The sequence below is a fragment of the Psittacula echo genome (genome assembly GCF_963264785.1).
Source record: "Psittacula echo genome assembly, chromosome: 4".
Lineage (NCBI taxonomy): Eukaryota > Metazoa > Chordata > Aves > Psittaciformes > Psittacidae > Psittacula > Psittacula echo.
In genome coordinates, this window is record NC_137738.1 from 5211735 (window position 1) to 5228597 (window position 16863).

Sequence of the window (16863 nt, forward strand, 5' to 3'; positions counted from 1 at the left end):
GATTATAAATTTTAACTTTGTCCTCTTAGAATCTGCATTTTGATTAACTGAGACTATTTCTTTTGTTTAATAAATACCTAAACCTCCATAAAGGCATACTACTTTTATTGCAAGTCAGATGCTCTTGGTGCAAGCTGATGCTTCAAGGTGAGAAAGTGAATATTAAACACGGATTGAAATTAATACGTACAGCCTAATCATTCAGATGCAATGAGAAAAAGTGGAGACAAACTGCAATCTTATAAGAGAAGCTTTTTCATATTAATGAGTTTCCATTTGCCAATAATTCTGTCATTTGTAACTTGGATCATTCATCACCCCTGCAAATGGTTCTTTCAAGACGTTATTTGCAATTTTGTCTTCTGTTTTTGTCCTTGATGTTGTGAAAATGACCGTCTACAGTTACAGGAATGAAAAGAGATCTCATTCAAACATCTTTTGTGTTTCCACTTTCAGTGAAAAATGTTTTTCAAACCTGCAGCTGGTTATTTCTGCAGGAGTTCCCACTTATATTCAGGTTTGATTGACATTCTGAAATGGCAGCTTTTCATGAAAAGCTGTTAACTTGTAGAATTTGGTTATGGTACTAAGACAGACTGACTTTGTTCTACTGTTGGGGCCTGTCCAACCTAAACACAACCCTGCATCTGAATTTAATAGTGCTGCTCAGCACAGGGAGCACGAGCTTTTTCTTCTTTCGTTTTTCTTCTCTGTTTTTTTAACACTGGTTCTTCTGATGTGTTTTTGAACCTGACCTGATAGGTACTCATCCTGAGATCTTCTCTGTCAGTAATTGGGTTAATTGGTGTTCTCCTTATTTCTCCCTCTTCTGGGCTAGCAGGTTGTGCGGGGTTGCGCTTCCATAATATGAGTGATGGACTGTATTTTTTTGTCATCATTTTACATGCTGAAAATAAGTAAAAAATATGCTTTAATGACTCTACAAGTACTACAGTGCCTGTCATAAAAGTGACTGCTGCCTTTATTACTATTTATTTCGGAAGTTTTGGGTGTGAGGGCAAGCTTAAAGTATTAACAGATTTTCTGAGCAATGATTACTGTTTCATTTCTAGTCAAGAACTGCAAAAGCAGAAACACAATTATCCTGCCCTCATCTTTACTGAGTTGGTCTTTAATTTTATGCTAGAATGTTGAACATGGGAGAGAGAGACATGCAAAATCAGTTATGCTCTGCGTTTCTTGCCGAGCTTTTAGATAAGGATATAAAAGTACCCATATACGTTAGCTGAGAAGGAAGAGGAGCATTTGTAACTTTGAAATGGATTACTATTTGCATGAGGGAACTGAAAAAATTAGAGATCCAAGCATGCTGGTATCCATCACTGATGCCTACTGTTATTTCATTCAAGTGTGAGAAATAAAGCATGGGAAATATTTGGGGTATTCCACAGGTTAATTTGTACAGTCCTGTAGGAGTAAATTCATGTGATTTGGATGAGGGAGAATTTGAGGTTTGTTCTATAAAGGAGGTAATAGCGTCATTTATTACAAGTGATTGCTCATTGTTGAGCTGCTGATAGATTAAAAAATGTGTTTTCTGCATACAATAGTTAAAAATTCTCATCAGCTGTTTTCTTAGCTGGCTAATTGCTTTTATAAAACTTTCTCTGTATATTTGCACCTACCCCTGGTGATACACAAATTGATATACTCATTCAACCCCATGCCACTGTAGTCTGCTTAGGGTGCTGAGATAGTAATGTGAAATACATCCTCCTTATGCTGACTTCGTAAATGTCTCCTTAGTCACCTGTGATATGGCACTGGTACAGCCACATTTTGGTTAATATTAAAAGCCATGTGTGTTTTTACTGTGAGATAAAACATGTTTTGCTTGATCCTTTTGTTCAACATTATCTAGACTTAGTGACTCTTTTCTCAGATGCCCGTTCTGTAGTTTTCTAAATGTTAAAATAAATTTTCAAGTACCAACCAGAAGACAAATTTCATGTCAATGAACCAATGTTGACAGTTCTATCCCATAATTTTGTCTGAATGCCTGCAAGCTTCATGTGAGCTTTCAAAGTAAAAGCGAAAGCATCTTAGTTGCCACCCAGATGTTACTGTTAAAAACTAATACACACCACCGCTATTCCTCCAAGCAAAGGCAGGATACAGGGTACAAGCTTTCTGGTATACCCTTAAGGTCACTGTGAAATACTAGACCAATTGAATTAAATGGCAAACTGCCCACTGACTTTAAATGGAGTCAGGATTTTGCCCTTTAACTCTAGCAGGCCCTAAGGGCAAGCAGATTTCATTCTGAAACAGACCAAACATGGGAGTCTTTCAAAGGAAAGTTGAGCTGTTGTGAAGTCTGACCCAAACTGCAAAATGCAGAGGGACCTTGAACTTCACTTGGAAGTCCAAGGGGTACAGGTAAATAACTACTGTCCTGTTGGATGCAGAGGAACGTGGTTATCATTTTGAAATGCTGTTTTCTTTGTCATTTTCTATAGGAAAACATTATTTTCATGAGTCACTGATTGCAAATGAGTGTTCTTCATTTAAAAATGGGTAGGAGGATATAGAGAGCAGGAGACGCTAACCAATATGCCACTGCTTCACACTGTTCCCATGCAAAGCAGAAGAGATCAGATTTTTCTTACAACTCTCCCAGCAATAGGGCTAAACATTTAAAACTTGCTTTCTGTTTGATTGTTTTTGGCTTGGGGTTTTTTTTAGTTACATATTTAATGATAACTTTTTCTGCTATTCCTTCATTAGCCTTCTGGTAAATTTTCAATAATATCCATGGGAATTTAAATGGTGTCCTTTTTATTTAAAGAAGAATCTGTTAAGACAGAATGTTTATCAATAAGGTAAGGGTTGAAACGCTAGAAGGATTTGCTGTCACAGAAATCTTGAATTGCAAAATAAAACTTTAAGGAAAACATAAATTTCCACCAGATAAACATATAAGGGTCTTCAAACTCACTCGTTTTACAAGAGCAACTGTTATGCTTATTTGCAATGGTGTAAGTACTGTATGTTAGTATTACAGAGAAAATATTCTTTGGTGAGCCTGGACTTTTTTTGCCACATTTCTCTGCGCAGAACAAGTGAGCAGCCTTGTAACGCTTTTCCCCCCCTCTAATTCACTGGTTTAAGTTACGATACTTTATTTCAATTTGGCCTCCTCAACCAGTATAGAAATGCTTCTGTGAACGAAGATTCTTTTAGCTGTTTTCTCCCTTAAGTTTAGCATAAATTGAGACATCATGAAACTTCAAAGTAGGTGGGCTGATAATCTGGACATTCTAAGTGTTTAAACCCTCCCCATCTGTTTGGGTTGTTGTCTTCCTCCCCCCTCCCCCCTTTTATTCCTGTTGTCTAATTGTCCTTCATTTGATTGGACTGATGGATGCAACTATATATTGACGAACTGGAGGGAGGAAATTATAGCAATGTTATTTCCATTATGTTCTCCTAAGTTTCTTTCTTTTCAGCTGAAAAGATGAGTCACATTTATTCCTAAAATATAATATAAAAAGGCTACTTTTAATCTTTATTAAGGCTGTTCTAAAGCAGCATTCCTGAACATGCGCTCAGTGTTGTCTTCTCAAAATGTAAGTTGGCAGGGTTGCTTGCTGTCTTCTGTCTCTGCAGCTGCTTCTGTCTGTGGTGTTGTAGAGCCATGTTGATGGATGTTCTGTATGTATGTTACGATGAATGAATGAATGTGTTAGGGGCATCTCATGTAAATCTGGTTTTGCCATACCTTTTCCTTACTTAACTGATGGCCATTGTTTACTCTGAATATCGCTGTTAAAGAACACAGGTATTTTGGTGAAAACACTTATAAGTGTGGGCAAGAAGGGTAATGGTACAGATTTTGACCTGAAGTGTGTGTATAGTATGTCCTTGTCTTTATTTTCATAGCATTCCTTCCCTCTGTGTACACGTCATTAGACTGTCTCTCTGTTTTATCACATCCTGAGATCTGATCCAATGTTGCTGTTACTAGGTACCATATAATTTTCCAGCTCTATTTAGTAAGCCACTGTGCCTCTCCCATAATCTTTTCTGAAAAGCCAGTGTCCCAGATAAATTGTATATCTCAAAGTGTTGTAGGGTTTAGATTTTCAAGACTTTGGGAAGAAGTGTGCTAAGGTTTCTATCTCTTTAAGTGTCTGCATCCTGAATTTGAGAGACTTTTCAGAATGGCTTTTTTTTTTCCTGAGTGGCTTTTTGCGTTTTTTTTTCTTTCCTTCCAGTCATAAAATGCAAGGTACATAATTAAGACAAATGGAAATATACTAATATATGATTTAAAGATACGAATGCTTTATGAAACCTTTGGATCAGTTAGAAATGACAGTGAATTCTGGGCAAGTGCGGTAGTGTGAAAATGCCAGTGTGGATTTACATTCCCGATATCCGAAGACACAGAAAGCTAGACCTGGACTCTTTAGGACACTCCTCTTTGTGACAAAGGAATTTTGTTGCTAAAATTTCAGGCTATTGTGTAATAATGTAATTTTTGCATAGCAATCTGGTTGCAGAATTTGTGGTGCTTTATTAAGCTATTGGAAATGTCCTAATGCTGCAGATCTCCAAGAGAACTCTTTCTGTGGCTGACACTTGCAGACAGAATTTCAGTTTGAGAAAAATGCTTGTTTTGGAGCAATGAGTTGCAGCGTGTGCAGATGGGAAGAAAAAACGCTCCTGAAAAATCTGGATCAGGAAGTATCCATTTCTTTTCTGAGGCATTCAAATCAAATGATGGAAAAGACTGAAAGTAGTTAAAGAAGATATCTGTGCATAAGCTGTCATGAAGAACAGTATCATTTGCAGCTTCTTGTTTGTTCCAAGTATAAGTTTCAAAGTGCCTGATGTGGCGAGGAGCGTTTTGTCTTCCTTTGAGACATTTCTATGATGTGATGTGACATAACGTAGAGTCTATGTGCAATGCTCTCTTCTCGTTTTCCTAGTTACCCATATTTCAGTATATTTTGAACCAGGTTTCCATACCTCATACCTAGAGGTCATCAGCATGCATATAACTTGAACCATTTGGATGCTGGTTTCCAGTTGTCTTGTAGAAGCATACATGCAATAATAAAAGTCTGCTCCTCTTAAATCCCATCTAACTTTAAAAGAAAAAAACAAAGAAGTGGGGGGGAGAGCCCACAACAAAACCACCACCAAAAACCCAAACAAACACAAAATCCAACAAAAACCCCACACTAAAGTACAGGCCATTTTTAGTTTTTCTACGTACCTTTTTACAGAGCCTCTATCTTAGGAATGTACTTAACTGAAACAGTTATGGAGCCGTTTATCCCATTTGGTTTTGCATGTAAGGTGCTGTAGTCAATGTTGCTATCAGTTAGGTAGCAGCAGGAGAACTTGGGATCAGCTTTTAGAGATGTTTTTCCCACTGCTAGGGTTTGACTACATCTGTATTATTAATTTTCCAGCTTCATGTCCAGACCTTAAAACAGGATAGCCTGGTTGCATCTAAATCTCGATTACTACTTGAATATAACTTATAAAGGAGGGCCCCTTAATTTTTATCACTGAACTGGGCATATGAACACTTCCTCTGGTACAGGGTGTGTAATGGATTTGTTTACAGCCCTTTTTTTACTCCAGTTGTGATAACCAAGTTGCTTAATGAGAAGTGGTTATTAGCTTCTAAATTGAAGGGTGTTTTGAGCTATGTTTTAATTGTTTCCTATTGATGCATGGGACAACTCAAAACCTATATGAAAGCGTTTGTAAGCTGACCCTGGACTATGCAGTCAGAGAACATCAGTGCATGAACATCATAAAATATTGGAGAAGCAAAAGTATACTGTTTGCTTCTGGGTAATGATGCTCAGGTTGCAGACAGGAAATGAAGAATTGTGATTATTTCTTTTTCTTTTACTACTACTTTGGTTTAGGAGAAATTACCAACTTCTTGTGGTTTTGATTTGTCATCTGTAAAACTGGGACTGTTTTCAGGTACCTGTATCTCTGGAGTGTGAAGTTTAAAGGTTCTGTAGTTTTGTGTATGTGTGCATATGGCAGGGGAGGTTATTGCTGTTCTCATTTCACAATATCCTAGCATAGCCAAAACCGTTACTGTAAGAAAATATCTTCCAGAAGTTCTGTCACCTACAGGTCAAAATAGTCTTGAGTAAGTACACCAAAACAAAGTCATCACTTTGTATCTCTGCACTACCAGCTATGCACTTTCTGCTACTGAAAGTGTTGGAAGAAGTTAGGAGTACTTCTAATGTTTTATGAAAGGACTTGGGTGTTTTTGAGAATGCAGTATTCTAATGTGAGGATTTCCTAGGCTCTTAGGAGTAGGACCTAGGGTATCAAAAATGATAGCTACAGACTGAGGTTCAGTGACTAGTTTGCTCTTAGGTACAGGATGAGTGACTAGAAAAACTGTATTCTTGTATGCAGAAGCTATTTGGTATGTCTTTTCCGGTTGCTTAATACCTCCCAAAACAAATCTAACCCTGTTAAAAAAGGTTGTGTTTGATTACTGGTAACTTTAAAAAAAGGAAAAAAAAGAAAAAAAGTTGCCTGAATTACTTTGGATTTTACTTTTCATCCTCAAAACCTTCAACTCTCTTTAGAAGCCCTCAAATGAAATGATCTCATGTCCTAAACAAGACCGAATTAGAGTCAGTTCAACATTTTTAATTGCTAATGACCATGAGACGCAAATCATAGAACTGCTTATGATCTGATGCCTTTTGTGATGGACAAAGTCATAAACGTGTTACTTTAGTAGCATATTTATTTGACCTTGATTCTGTATTGCTCTTCAAGGCTATACTTCTGCAGATGGTGGCAGGCAGACAGAAGTGCTACAAGTTTAGAGTTTAATTCCCTTCTTACTTGATGATATACCAGCTTGCAGTTGTAAATATTTATACAAATACAAAATTCTACTCCCTCTACCTTATAAACTTCAGCAAAACCAAACCTGAGGCAGTACAGTTGCTTTTTGGACTAGATGCTTTTATAATTAGAATTCATAACGATACCTGATTTTTAAATCATGTTTTTTAGGACTTTCTAAAATATTTAAACTTTCAAATACTTCATTACCTTCTGAATTTTTAATGACTTCCCAAGCTTGTCTATAACTTGTTTTGGTTCAGCTTTAGATCCCTTATAAAAAAGTAAAAAAGAAAAAACAAAAACAAAATGTTGCAGTGGAAATAGAGGTCAGTCTTTAATATGAATGATGCCATTAATCTGTGATCAGATTACCCATTTGCAATGAATATATTCATATATACAACAGTTAAAAGCTTTGACTTTGTAAGTATCTTGTAAACGTTGTGAGTCAGTAATAGTAAGGAATGATTATTTACAAATCTTTCACTAGAGAATACCTAAGAAAACTCTTTATGTTCCAAGCAATTTTTATTAATTTGCTGCACTATGAAAATGTGTATTATTTTATATGTTTGAAAATAATTTAAGCACTGTATACTTGTAATGTTTTAAAGAAGCCTTTTGAAGGAATTTACAAACCTAGAGTAAAAATAAAGGTTACGTCATGAGGCCACAAATCACAGCATCTGCCGGGGATGCTGGGAAAATAAGTGCTCTTTGATTTGTGCTTTTCCCCCTCCTACCTGCTGAGAGCTTATTTGTTTAAAAAGATGTGTATTGCAAGAGAGCTCAAATTACCATTTCCATCTACCGGGTAGTACATGCACTATTCTTGTTTAAGCCATTCTAGTTCATTTTGATTTCTTGGTTTTTATGTTATTGTAATCACTTTACAAGTAATGATCATGTACTGTCAGTAGTGGTGATGATTCTGAAATGTTGCTTGGTTTTGAGAATAACAGAAATGTTGGTGTTCTCATTCATTTGTAGAAATTGTCGTTGAGAGCTTAGTTCTTTTGGTGCTGACAAGTTTGTGCAGCTAATTTATTATTCAGTCCTGTCAACTTTTCAACCTCCAATGTGCAAACATTTTGCTTATGCTTATATGTAATAAGAAAAGTACTGACTATACATTTTAATGCTAATTTTAAGCTTAGCACAGAGCAGAAATCTAAAAGGTCACAAACTTACTAAAACTTGAGACTATTTTACCAATTATTTATTCTTCTGCTTTAGTTATAACTTGCTGTTATATAGAAGGAGTGGCGCTGAGATTTATTTTAGTTGTCAAAGATTTGAATGACACAAGGGATCCTTATGTACTCTGCGTGTTGAATCCATAAATGCTGGTACTGAACAAACCTCTGTTTTTTCACATGTTTCCTGGCTTTCTGTCAGCTTTCAGTCTTCCATGGGTCATTCAATAAACACTACCCTGGGTGACTTTTTTTTTGAGTTGCTATATGTCAATCAAACTGAAGTGCACGCTTTTAAGTAGGCAGAGAAAATAAGCTTGCTTTATTTGAGTATGGCTGTGTCTTCTGCAGGACAGTGTCATTCCTAGCTTATTTTTGCCTTTAGCTCTGCAGTGGAAGAGGTTGGGGATCAAGGGGGAGAGGAGTGCCTGATGAGAGCAAAGGAAGAGCCAAATGGAAAGAGCTGAACAGCAGAATTTGAAAGTGTTCTTTAAGCATATTCAATTTGAACTGTTCCGCTTTAAAAGCTTTTTCCAGCAAGCATTTCAGGAGGTGGTGTCACATTAAATCAGTTTTTTTCCCCCTCTTAATTATATGATGACTAATTCTGTTGGTGTGTGATTAAAAAACTGCTGAAGGTCATTGTTTGGTGTATACATTTTTTTCTAATGAGGGAATAGATGTCATTGCATTACATATATTCTTGGTGCACTGCTGGTGAGTCACCTTGTGTAGCAATTGCTAAGTGTGTGTATACACTAAATTCATGAAAGCCATTGAACATGGGAAGTTGCTTATATTAGACATCTAGGATACAGTAGAATGTGTATCAGCTGTACAAATCTTTCCTTTCTAGAAAATACCCTTCAGTGAATTTTCGTTGTTGTTGTAGTTTTTGCTAATATTGCAAAGAACTACATTTCTCTTTAAAGATGAGAGGAACCCCAATGTGTCTTCAGTGGAGCTGGAAGAAGTATGTGTATTTATATAGACCACACCTCCTGGGGGCTCCCTTTGCTCTGAGGGAGGACGGGGGGAACTCTATACCCAGGAGCTTCTGTTCCTCACCCATCTGCTACAGGGCAATGGATGGTCACTGACTTCAGACTAAACAGAATTCCTACAGATGACCAAGCTCACCTGGGCTTCATGACTTTTGTCTTGTCCCTCTAAAAATGTGCTGTTCCTTCTCCCTCTGTCAGCGTAACCTTTTTGCAACTGAATTTGTTGCCTTACAGCCATGGGATCTATGAAACTCCACTCCTGATGGTTTGTCCTTGCTTTATCTTTCTTTATTATTGCAGGGTATCCGTATATCTGCAGAGCTTTAACAGCTCAAAAATACAGGTTTGGACTAGAATTGAAATGTAAGGCTTTCCACCTATAGCAATTTGAACAATCACCATTGTTACTTACCAGCAAAGAAAATATTCCATTGAAATCTCCAAGAATTATGCAGTTGATTATAATCACAATTCAGATTGCTGCCTTTTAGTTGCATAACAAAATGCCTTGGAGAAAACTGGTACCTGCTCTGGAAAGAGAAGGGTGGCTTTGGATATTATTTTGGATGTTATGCTGGCTTGCTGATGTCGAATAAGTTAGCTTTAGAAATCAGATATGTTAGCAATGGGCTTGAATTTGTATAAGAAGCTTAGCAGTGTTACTGCTTCTGTTAAGACACAAGCACAAGTAAATACAAGACTAATTCCAGCAACTTGCAAGTAACTTGAAGAATTTACATGATGAAGTGTGCATTTTTGTTTTCTTTTTTTAATGTCAGAGTTGACAGACTTTGTTTTTGTTTCATCGTTTTCTTTGAAACTATAAATCCATTTTTCCCTCTTGGGATATTCCAGTAATAGTAATATGCTGTTAAAATAAACACAATTTAAATTTTTGAAAACAAGGCACGAGCCAGAGTTAAGTACATAGGATAACAGTATATGCTATAACAATATAACATTTGGAGAAACCACAAACAGTCTTCAAAAGAAATTCTTGAAGTTGGGTCCTTTTATCAAACGTCAGATGGATAAGCTTGTTTTCTTAGAATCTAAGTGAAGGGGATTTTCCAGAGGATGCTAGAGATTAAAACCCCTGCCTCAACTTTCCAACTTTTCCACCTGACATGTAAGGTGCATTTTCATATTTTTCCTAATTTTGCACATGAGAAAGCATTTCTCATTAGACTATACGCGCTATGTTAGTCCTACTGTACTTAAGGGCTTGTCCTGAATGCTTTTTGCTTATGTGGTTTCACAAGCATTTGAAATGCAGCTGGCTGTATGTAGGCCACAGCACTGGTAGAGTATGTTTTTCTCTCTTTTAAATTTTAAAACACGTTTCCATGGATTGAATCTGTGTAAAATAATAGTTTTGAACTTTGCTTAGGATGTGTTGTCCCACCTAATTTCTCATTCAGTAAATGTCATTCAGCTTGCACAGTTATACCACTCTTTAAGGTATTTTTTTCAAGAGGCATGTTGGCTAGTCTCACATGCCAATATTAAAATTCATGGATTTAGAAGTTAATGGTAGGTACCAACAGAGTAATGTTTTATGAGGTGTTAGAAGTGTTTCAGGACTTACTTAAGTAAGTCTCTTTAAAGACAGAAAAAATTATATTGCATTTACTTCGCTGAAGATTGACTTTTGCATTTAAAGGACAAGTAAGGTCTAATGTGATCAAAACTCTAAATAGATTGTCTGATGTGCAGCTTGGTCTTACTTAGGATGAATGTTGATCTTGTTATAATACTGTGAAGCCGAGCTTGGGTCAAGAACCCATAGGTTGCTCCCCAGACTTGAGAACTCTTCCCCTCCCCACCATCATTAGGTCATGTCTGCACTACATTGGCTCTTGGGCATTGTAAAGTAATAACGATGCACGGGCTGTTTGTCAATGTCTACTGATGTTTGTAAATGTCAAATAATAAGTATTTAAGAATTACCGTGTATTGAAGTAGATTTTCAAGCTGTTTGAATTTCTCTTTGGGAGACATGCAATCATACCATATTTTCTGAAATTATGATTTTATAGGGGACCAGGAAAATATTACCAAATACATTATAGTTATGTGCATTGTTTTAGTATTTGGGAAGGAAGAGGATGTTAGGTTGCTGAAGGTAAAAAGCTTAGAGTTGTAATTTACTTGCACATAAAAGTTGCCCGTTAGGGTTGTTCTAGTCTAGTACTAATAACCTCGTGTTTGGTGTGTTTGGTCAGGCAAAGTCAATCAGTGAACTGGGCCACCATCTATGTGTATGCAGGTTGACTAAGTGCAATCTCCAGGTTTCATGTGAACAGCAGCTCTTTGACTTGATAAGTTTGTCATGCTGATGACAAATAGAATTTAGGAATAGTTAAGGTTGGAAAGGACCTTAAGATCATCCAGTTCCAAACCCCCTGCCATAGGCAGGGCCACCTCACACTAAACCATGTCACCCAAGGCTCTGTCCAACCTGGACTTGAACACCGCCAGGGATGGAGCATTCACAACTTCCCTGGTATTTTTATAGTGTCTGTAGTGGTATACTGCTAAAAATAACTGAGCTGGGAGGCTATTTTAAAATTCTGCCTTCGTTTTGTGTGCATCAACAGGTTTTTGAAACTGGAAAATTGCTTTAAATTACAGTTGTAGTAGCACGCTCTCAAGGAACAGATAAGTTTTTTAGTGATGTTAATTATTTCCAGTGGAGTGTTTGTAGTTCTTGAAACTGAGCAGAACAAGTCTTGCTCTCCGCTTCATGCCGTATAAAGAGAAAAGATAGCTGAAGTATTTTGGTATAGTGATAGGACAAAACCATCATGTGCATAACACAGGGGTCCTTTAACACTGTTCTTTAGTGTTAAATATTGTGTTTAATAAAAGTACATTAAATAGTTATATTGGGTTTGGGGTTTGTTTTTTTTTTTTTAGGATGGGTTTGCAGAATGGTGGTTTTAAAATACGCAATACAATATTCTTTTCCTGGCAATTTCAACAAATTTGCCACAGACTAATTTGAGGGGTAATCATGACCAGAAATCAAAATAGTAACCATTGGTTTTCTTCCAAGTTCATGAATGTAAGTTCCATTTAAGATATTTGGTATATAATTTATATAAATATTAGAAAAATGTAATGTTTGAGTTTCATTTATTGGTCAACTGTAATTATTTGCTGCAGCAGTTCAATTAAGTAATTCAATGTATCTTGCTCCCTGGCATACTTGATAATGTCTTACAAATCAAATACTAAAATACAATTAAAGTGCCTGATATTTCCAAAGGCAGATTAATTTCTGGAGTCCTCCCCACAAAAAACTCAAACCAAACAGATGTCTAACTACTTTCTAATGCTATCTGTGAAGCAAGGCAGCTGTCTTCTGCAGAGATATGAGAAATGAAAGTTCTCAGATTTGCATTGGATATCCTGCATTTTGCGGCAAGCCCGTTGTTTCTTAGCTTCCTTAAATGGGGGTATCAATCCTCTTTATCGGTTAGGGATCATCATGCAAAATGAAGTCTTCTGCTCCAAATCTACTCTTCCAGCAGTAAATATTTTAATGGTAGCTATTTCTGAGTATCCTTGTAAAAAAACCTTAACAGTCTTAGCGGGGACACCTTCACGCATAGGGGTGCCTTCATTGTTAGTGTTAATACGATAATGTTTTATTTAGAAGGGTGTGTGTGGGATCAGCTGATGCAACAACCTGCCATGTTGGTGTGTGGAGGGGTTGTTGGAGGCTGTGCAGCACAGAATTCTGCATAGGCACGCTTTGGAAGTAGCCTTGCATATTTGCCGTAGTCTTTATTTGTGCAGGCTTTCTTCTGATATACTTAATGCAACGGTTAAGAGGCATTCCTGTCTTTACAGGCCTGTTGTAGTGAGTAAGTAGCATGGAGTATGTGTGCTTCTAGTAGTGTCTGAATAATCTGATGCCACCTTAGTGCATGTAAATAGTACTTAGAAGTATAAAATACCATCTAACCTCTGATATTTGAGATGATGAGTGAAATTGCTGGAAAACTGGAAAATGCACTGCAACTTTAAACCTTTCTGAAATGTAACCTGTTAGCAGAAGGAAGCCTTGACAGTGGTATTGGGATAATGATGTTTTTAATTAACTACTTTTAGAAACTAAATTCATAACACTTATCTGCTTTGTATCAGCGTAAAGAGGGATGTCAGAATTTCTTCATCAAGACAAAAGGAAGCTGTGATGGTCAGTAGTTGCATCTTGGGAGGCAGATTTGCTGTTCAGGGAGTTTTCCAATGTCATTCACTGGCTGAACGTATCTTGCTTCTGTGAGGTTTTGGTTGGTAGATGAGTAGTGTTTTAGCCAGGCTGTTTTCTGCTTATCCTGATCTGTCATTTCTGCCCATTCACTTCGTCTATATCTTCATATACGTGCTGTGATGCCCACTCCAAGTGGCATGACTGCTGTGTGTTGCCATAGTAAAATACAACAACTTGTGCATGTTTTATTCTGTTGGGTTTTTTTTAATGTGGACTGTTAAGTAGCAATAAAGTCAAAAGATGCAAATCATCATTGGGAGAGATCTTGAGACCTGAGACCTGTCTTACTGGCACCAAAAAAAAAGAATAAATTACAGTTTTTTCCAAATTGTATGTATTCGGTTACACAAAACTTTACAGGAACTGTTGCACCCACAAGCTTAAACCTTCAGATAAATGCCAACTTCACATTTGAAACTATTGATCTGTGAGCACTAGGCTGTCTTCCACTAGCAGCGGTATTTCAGAATGCTTAGCTTTTGATTGTGATATATCCTTTCCTTGGTATGGGGGGGACTGTAGTTGGCTGAATTGCTACCTAGCTTCACTTTCAGCAGACTGGAAATAAATCTTCTGCTGAGTCAAGCCTTCCAAGCAACTGCTTAGAAAGATGAGGCTAGATCTGTCGATTTCCTTCTTTGCTCCACCTTACGCTGTAAAGGCATTGTGGAGATAATGGTGAATGCCTCTGTTTTGAATCAAATAGCTGCATGTTATTCCTTCATCATCTTAAGGAATGAGACTGAAACCTGGGGAAGCAGCAGTCTACCCGATTCTCTGCCGCATACTCTATATTCTAAGTAGTTGGTTTAGACCAAGATATTTTTAGAGGTAGCAGTAACTACTACAGTTAATGGAACTTGCTAATATAACTTGTGAAACTCTATGATAATGAACTTCCAAATACCTTGGAGTCATAGCCTTTACTAAAAGCGGAGGAAAATTGAGGCCTTTGCAATTTTTTAATTAAAAAAAAAAAGTTAAATTAGTATTTTAATATATTTTGAATTTGTGGTTCATCATGGAAAATCTAGCCCAGTATTTGCCAGCTGTACTTGGGAAAGAAGAGAAAATGTGTGTTCTTTCTGAATGGTTTTATTCTGGTTCTTGTACTGTGTTATATGAATTCATCCTTGCATAAGCGTGCATGTGAGCTGGAAGCTTCTAGCTCTAGTACATAACTCAGTTGACGGCAGGAGAAAGAGGGGATATATAGAACATCCTCGCTACGAGAAGCTGCATCTTCAGTAAGTCAGAAAAATAGAAACATAGGACGTCTTTTTAGGGTGTGGGATATTTTGTTTTGTTTATATCTCTTTATTCAGAAAGGAAGCCATTGTGTTGTAGTAGCAACACATTAATATGTAGAAACTGGCATTTGATCTGCAAAGTGTACAAGTTAAACTTGGTGGCTGTGAGGCTGACTCTGCAAATGTACATATGCATGTACTCATGCATGTACATTGCTTTTTGTGTGTGCAAACCTTATACAGGAGAAACAATATTGGCAAAATTTGTGCTTTCTGTTTGTAAGGAACTTTATTAAGTACAGCATCATGAAAATACATCACATTACCATCATCTGAAGAGAGTGGCTATGAAATACATTGCCATAAGTTTTATGATTGTTTCAGTTGTTAACCACTACTTGATGAATTATCAATATTAATAGATTGGGATTGATTCTGTTGGCATGTTAAATTTAACTGTGAAATCTTTAAAAGATCCGAATGGCTTAGAAGGTAAAACAAAGTAATGGATGAAGTGTTTGGTGTCTTGGCTTGCATCCAGCTTGATGTCCTAAATGGATGCATCACAAAACCACAACAGATCAACTCAGATTTACATGAGCGATGTATAAGAGCCCTGAAGCTAAGCCAACATAGTGATTGAATTAGTTCCTGCATTTAGAGAGGCTTCTTCCTCCAGGTCAGACTTCCGAGCACTGTTGGGCTTGTATGGGGAGCTAGCAGTTATAGATTGAAGTATGCTTACCTTGTGGAGGAAAAGAAATCTTAGAGCTTCAGAACTTTTATCTTTAACAAGTGTGACTGATTTTCTTTTAGTGGGGGGAGAAAAGGGGAAACACTATGAACAATAAGGGAGAAAATGGAAGAATTTCCATTAGTGGTGCTTCAGTCAAGGACCTGCCAATCTTCCCAGAAATGTCTGTTCAAAATCCGAAACATTTTGTTGCTGCAGGGCTGATACGTACCTTATGTATTGCCCACCCTCATACAATGTCTGGCTTGTTCTTTTAATAAATAACTACTGTAGTGTGATGCTCATAAATAGGACAGTTTTGCAAGCATTTGTGTGCAAGTGCGAAAGTACAACATTTGTGATCTTTTCTTTAAATACCTTACTTCTAAAATGATGTTTTTTAACTGATATTATAGATAAATAAATGTCGTGTTAAAGACAAGGCATAGTGGATGAATAGAAGCATTACTCTTTTTGAGTAATCATTGTGTGTTTAATATAGTTTTGTTTTTACACCATGCAGCGAAATAGTTATTAACCGAAAAACCCCAGAGAAATGTCAAGTACCTCATTGTAGGGATTTCTATCATAACATAAATGTCTCAAAGAGGTACTCAGGACCTTTTAAAAATAGGTTCTACAGTTTAACTGGTACCCTCACATAAGAAATTAATAAGTTCCAGCAACTATTTTATAAATGTTGGTATTTTTTGCAGTTCTTATTTATGTACTCTTAGATTTTTGAGTAACCGAATATCTCCATTTTTGTTTCTCAGCATGATGTATCACAGACTTTGCTCAAAGCAACTCTGGACAGTGTGGTTGAAGAGTGTGTCAGCTTTGTAGGAGTTGATATTAACATCTGCTCAGAAATACTATTAAGGTGAGTGAAACACTTTCCTATTCCAGTAATTACATGGCTCTGGATCACAGAGTCTCTGTTTAGTCTGCCATCTGACTCAAGCTCAGCTGGAGCAAATGGCTCTTGTGTTAAACTTCCAATTACATGAAAATGACACATCAAGACAGTATTTCACTGGATTGTTAAGAGCCAGTTTTTAAGGGTATGTGTGACTCTCCAGGGTAAAACTATTCTTCAGAGAAAAACAGAGATTTAAAAATGTTGAGCCAACACTACAATTTTAGAAAAACTTAATATAATTAATTTGTATTTTTTCACTGAGAAAGGACTTTTCAAATGGCTCTTAGTAGGTATTTTTATAGGTACTGCGAAGTGGAACAGGTTGTAAAAGTTGGGCGAGGAAAGGAGAAAAGGAAAGATTTAAGGGGAAACTGCTGAAAAATGTATCCCATTTTACTGTTCTTTTTTTTTAATAATATGCCATATTTGCTTGGAAAATGTTCAGGATTTTATTTCTTTTGGTTAGAGATTGGAAGCTTATTCTCTCTCAAGTGCGTAGAATTCAGTAATCTTTAGCTAAGTAGCCTCTAAGAAGAGCAAAAGTGCTGCTGTCATCCATACTCTTGGTAACAACTGGTTTAGGTATCAAGGTTAAGAAAAATG

The 16863-nt window shown here is 36.8% G+C and overlaps 1 protein-coding gene across 1 annotated transcript in view; it reads left to right on the top strand.

Annotated features, from left to right (window-relative positions):
- The window catches only part of SRBD1 (S1 RNA binding domain 1), a gene marked incomplete at its 3' end in the record, with an annotated part of 117845 nt that overhangs the window by 81993 nt on the left and 18989 nt on the right, over positions 1-16863 (top strand). The window contains exon 17 of the mRNA XM_080616545.1: positions 16115-16221. Coding sequence (XP_080472671.1) covers positions 16115-16221 — 107 coding nt within the window. The remainder of the gene's footprint in view (positions 1-16114; positions 16222-16863) is intronic.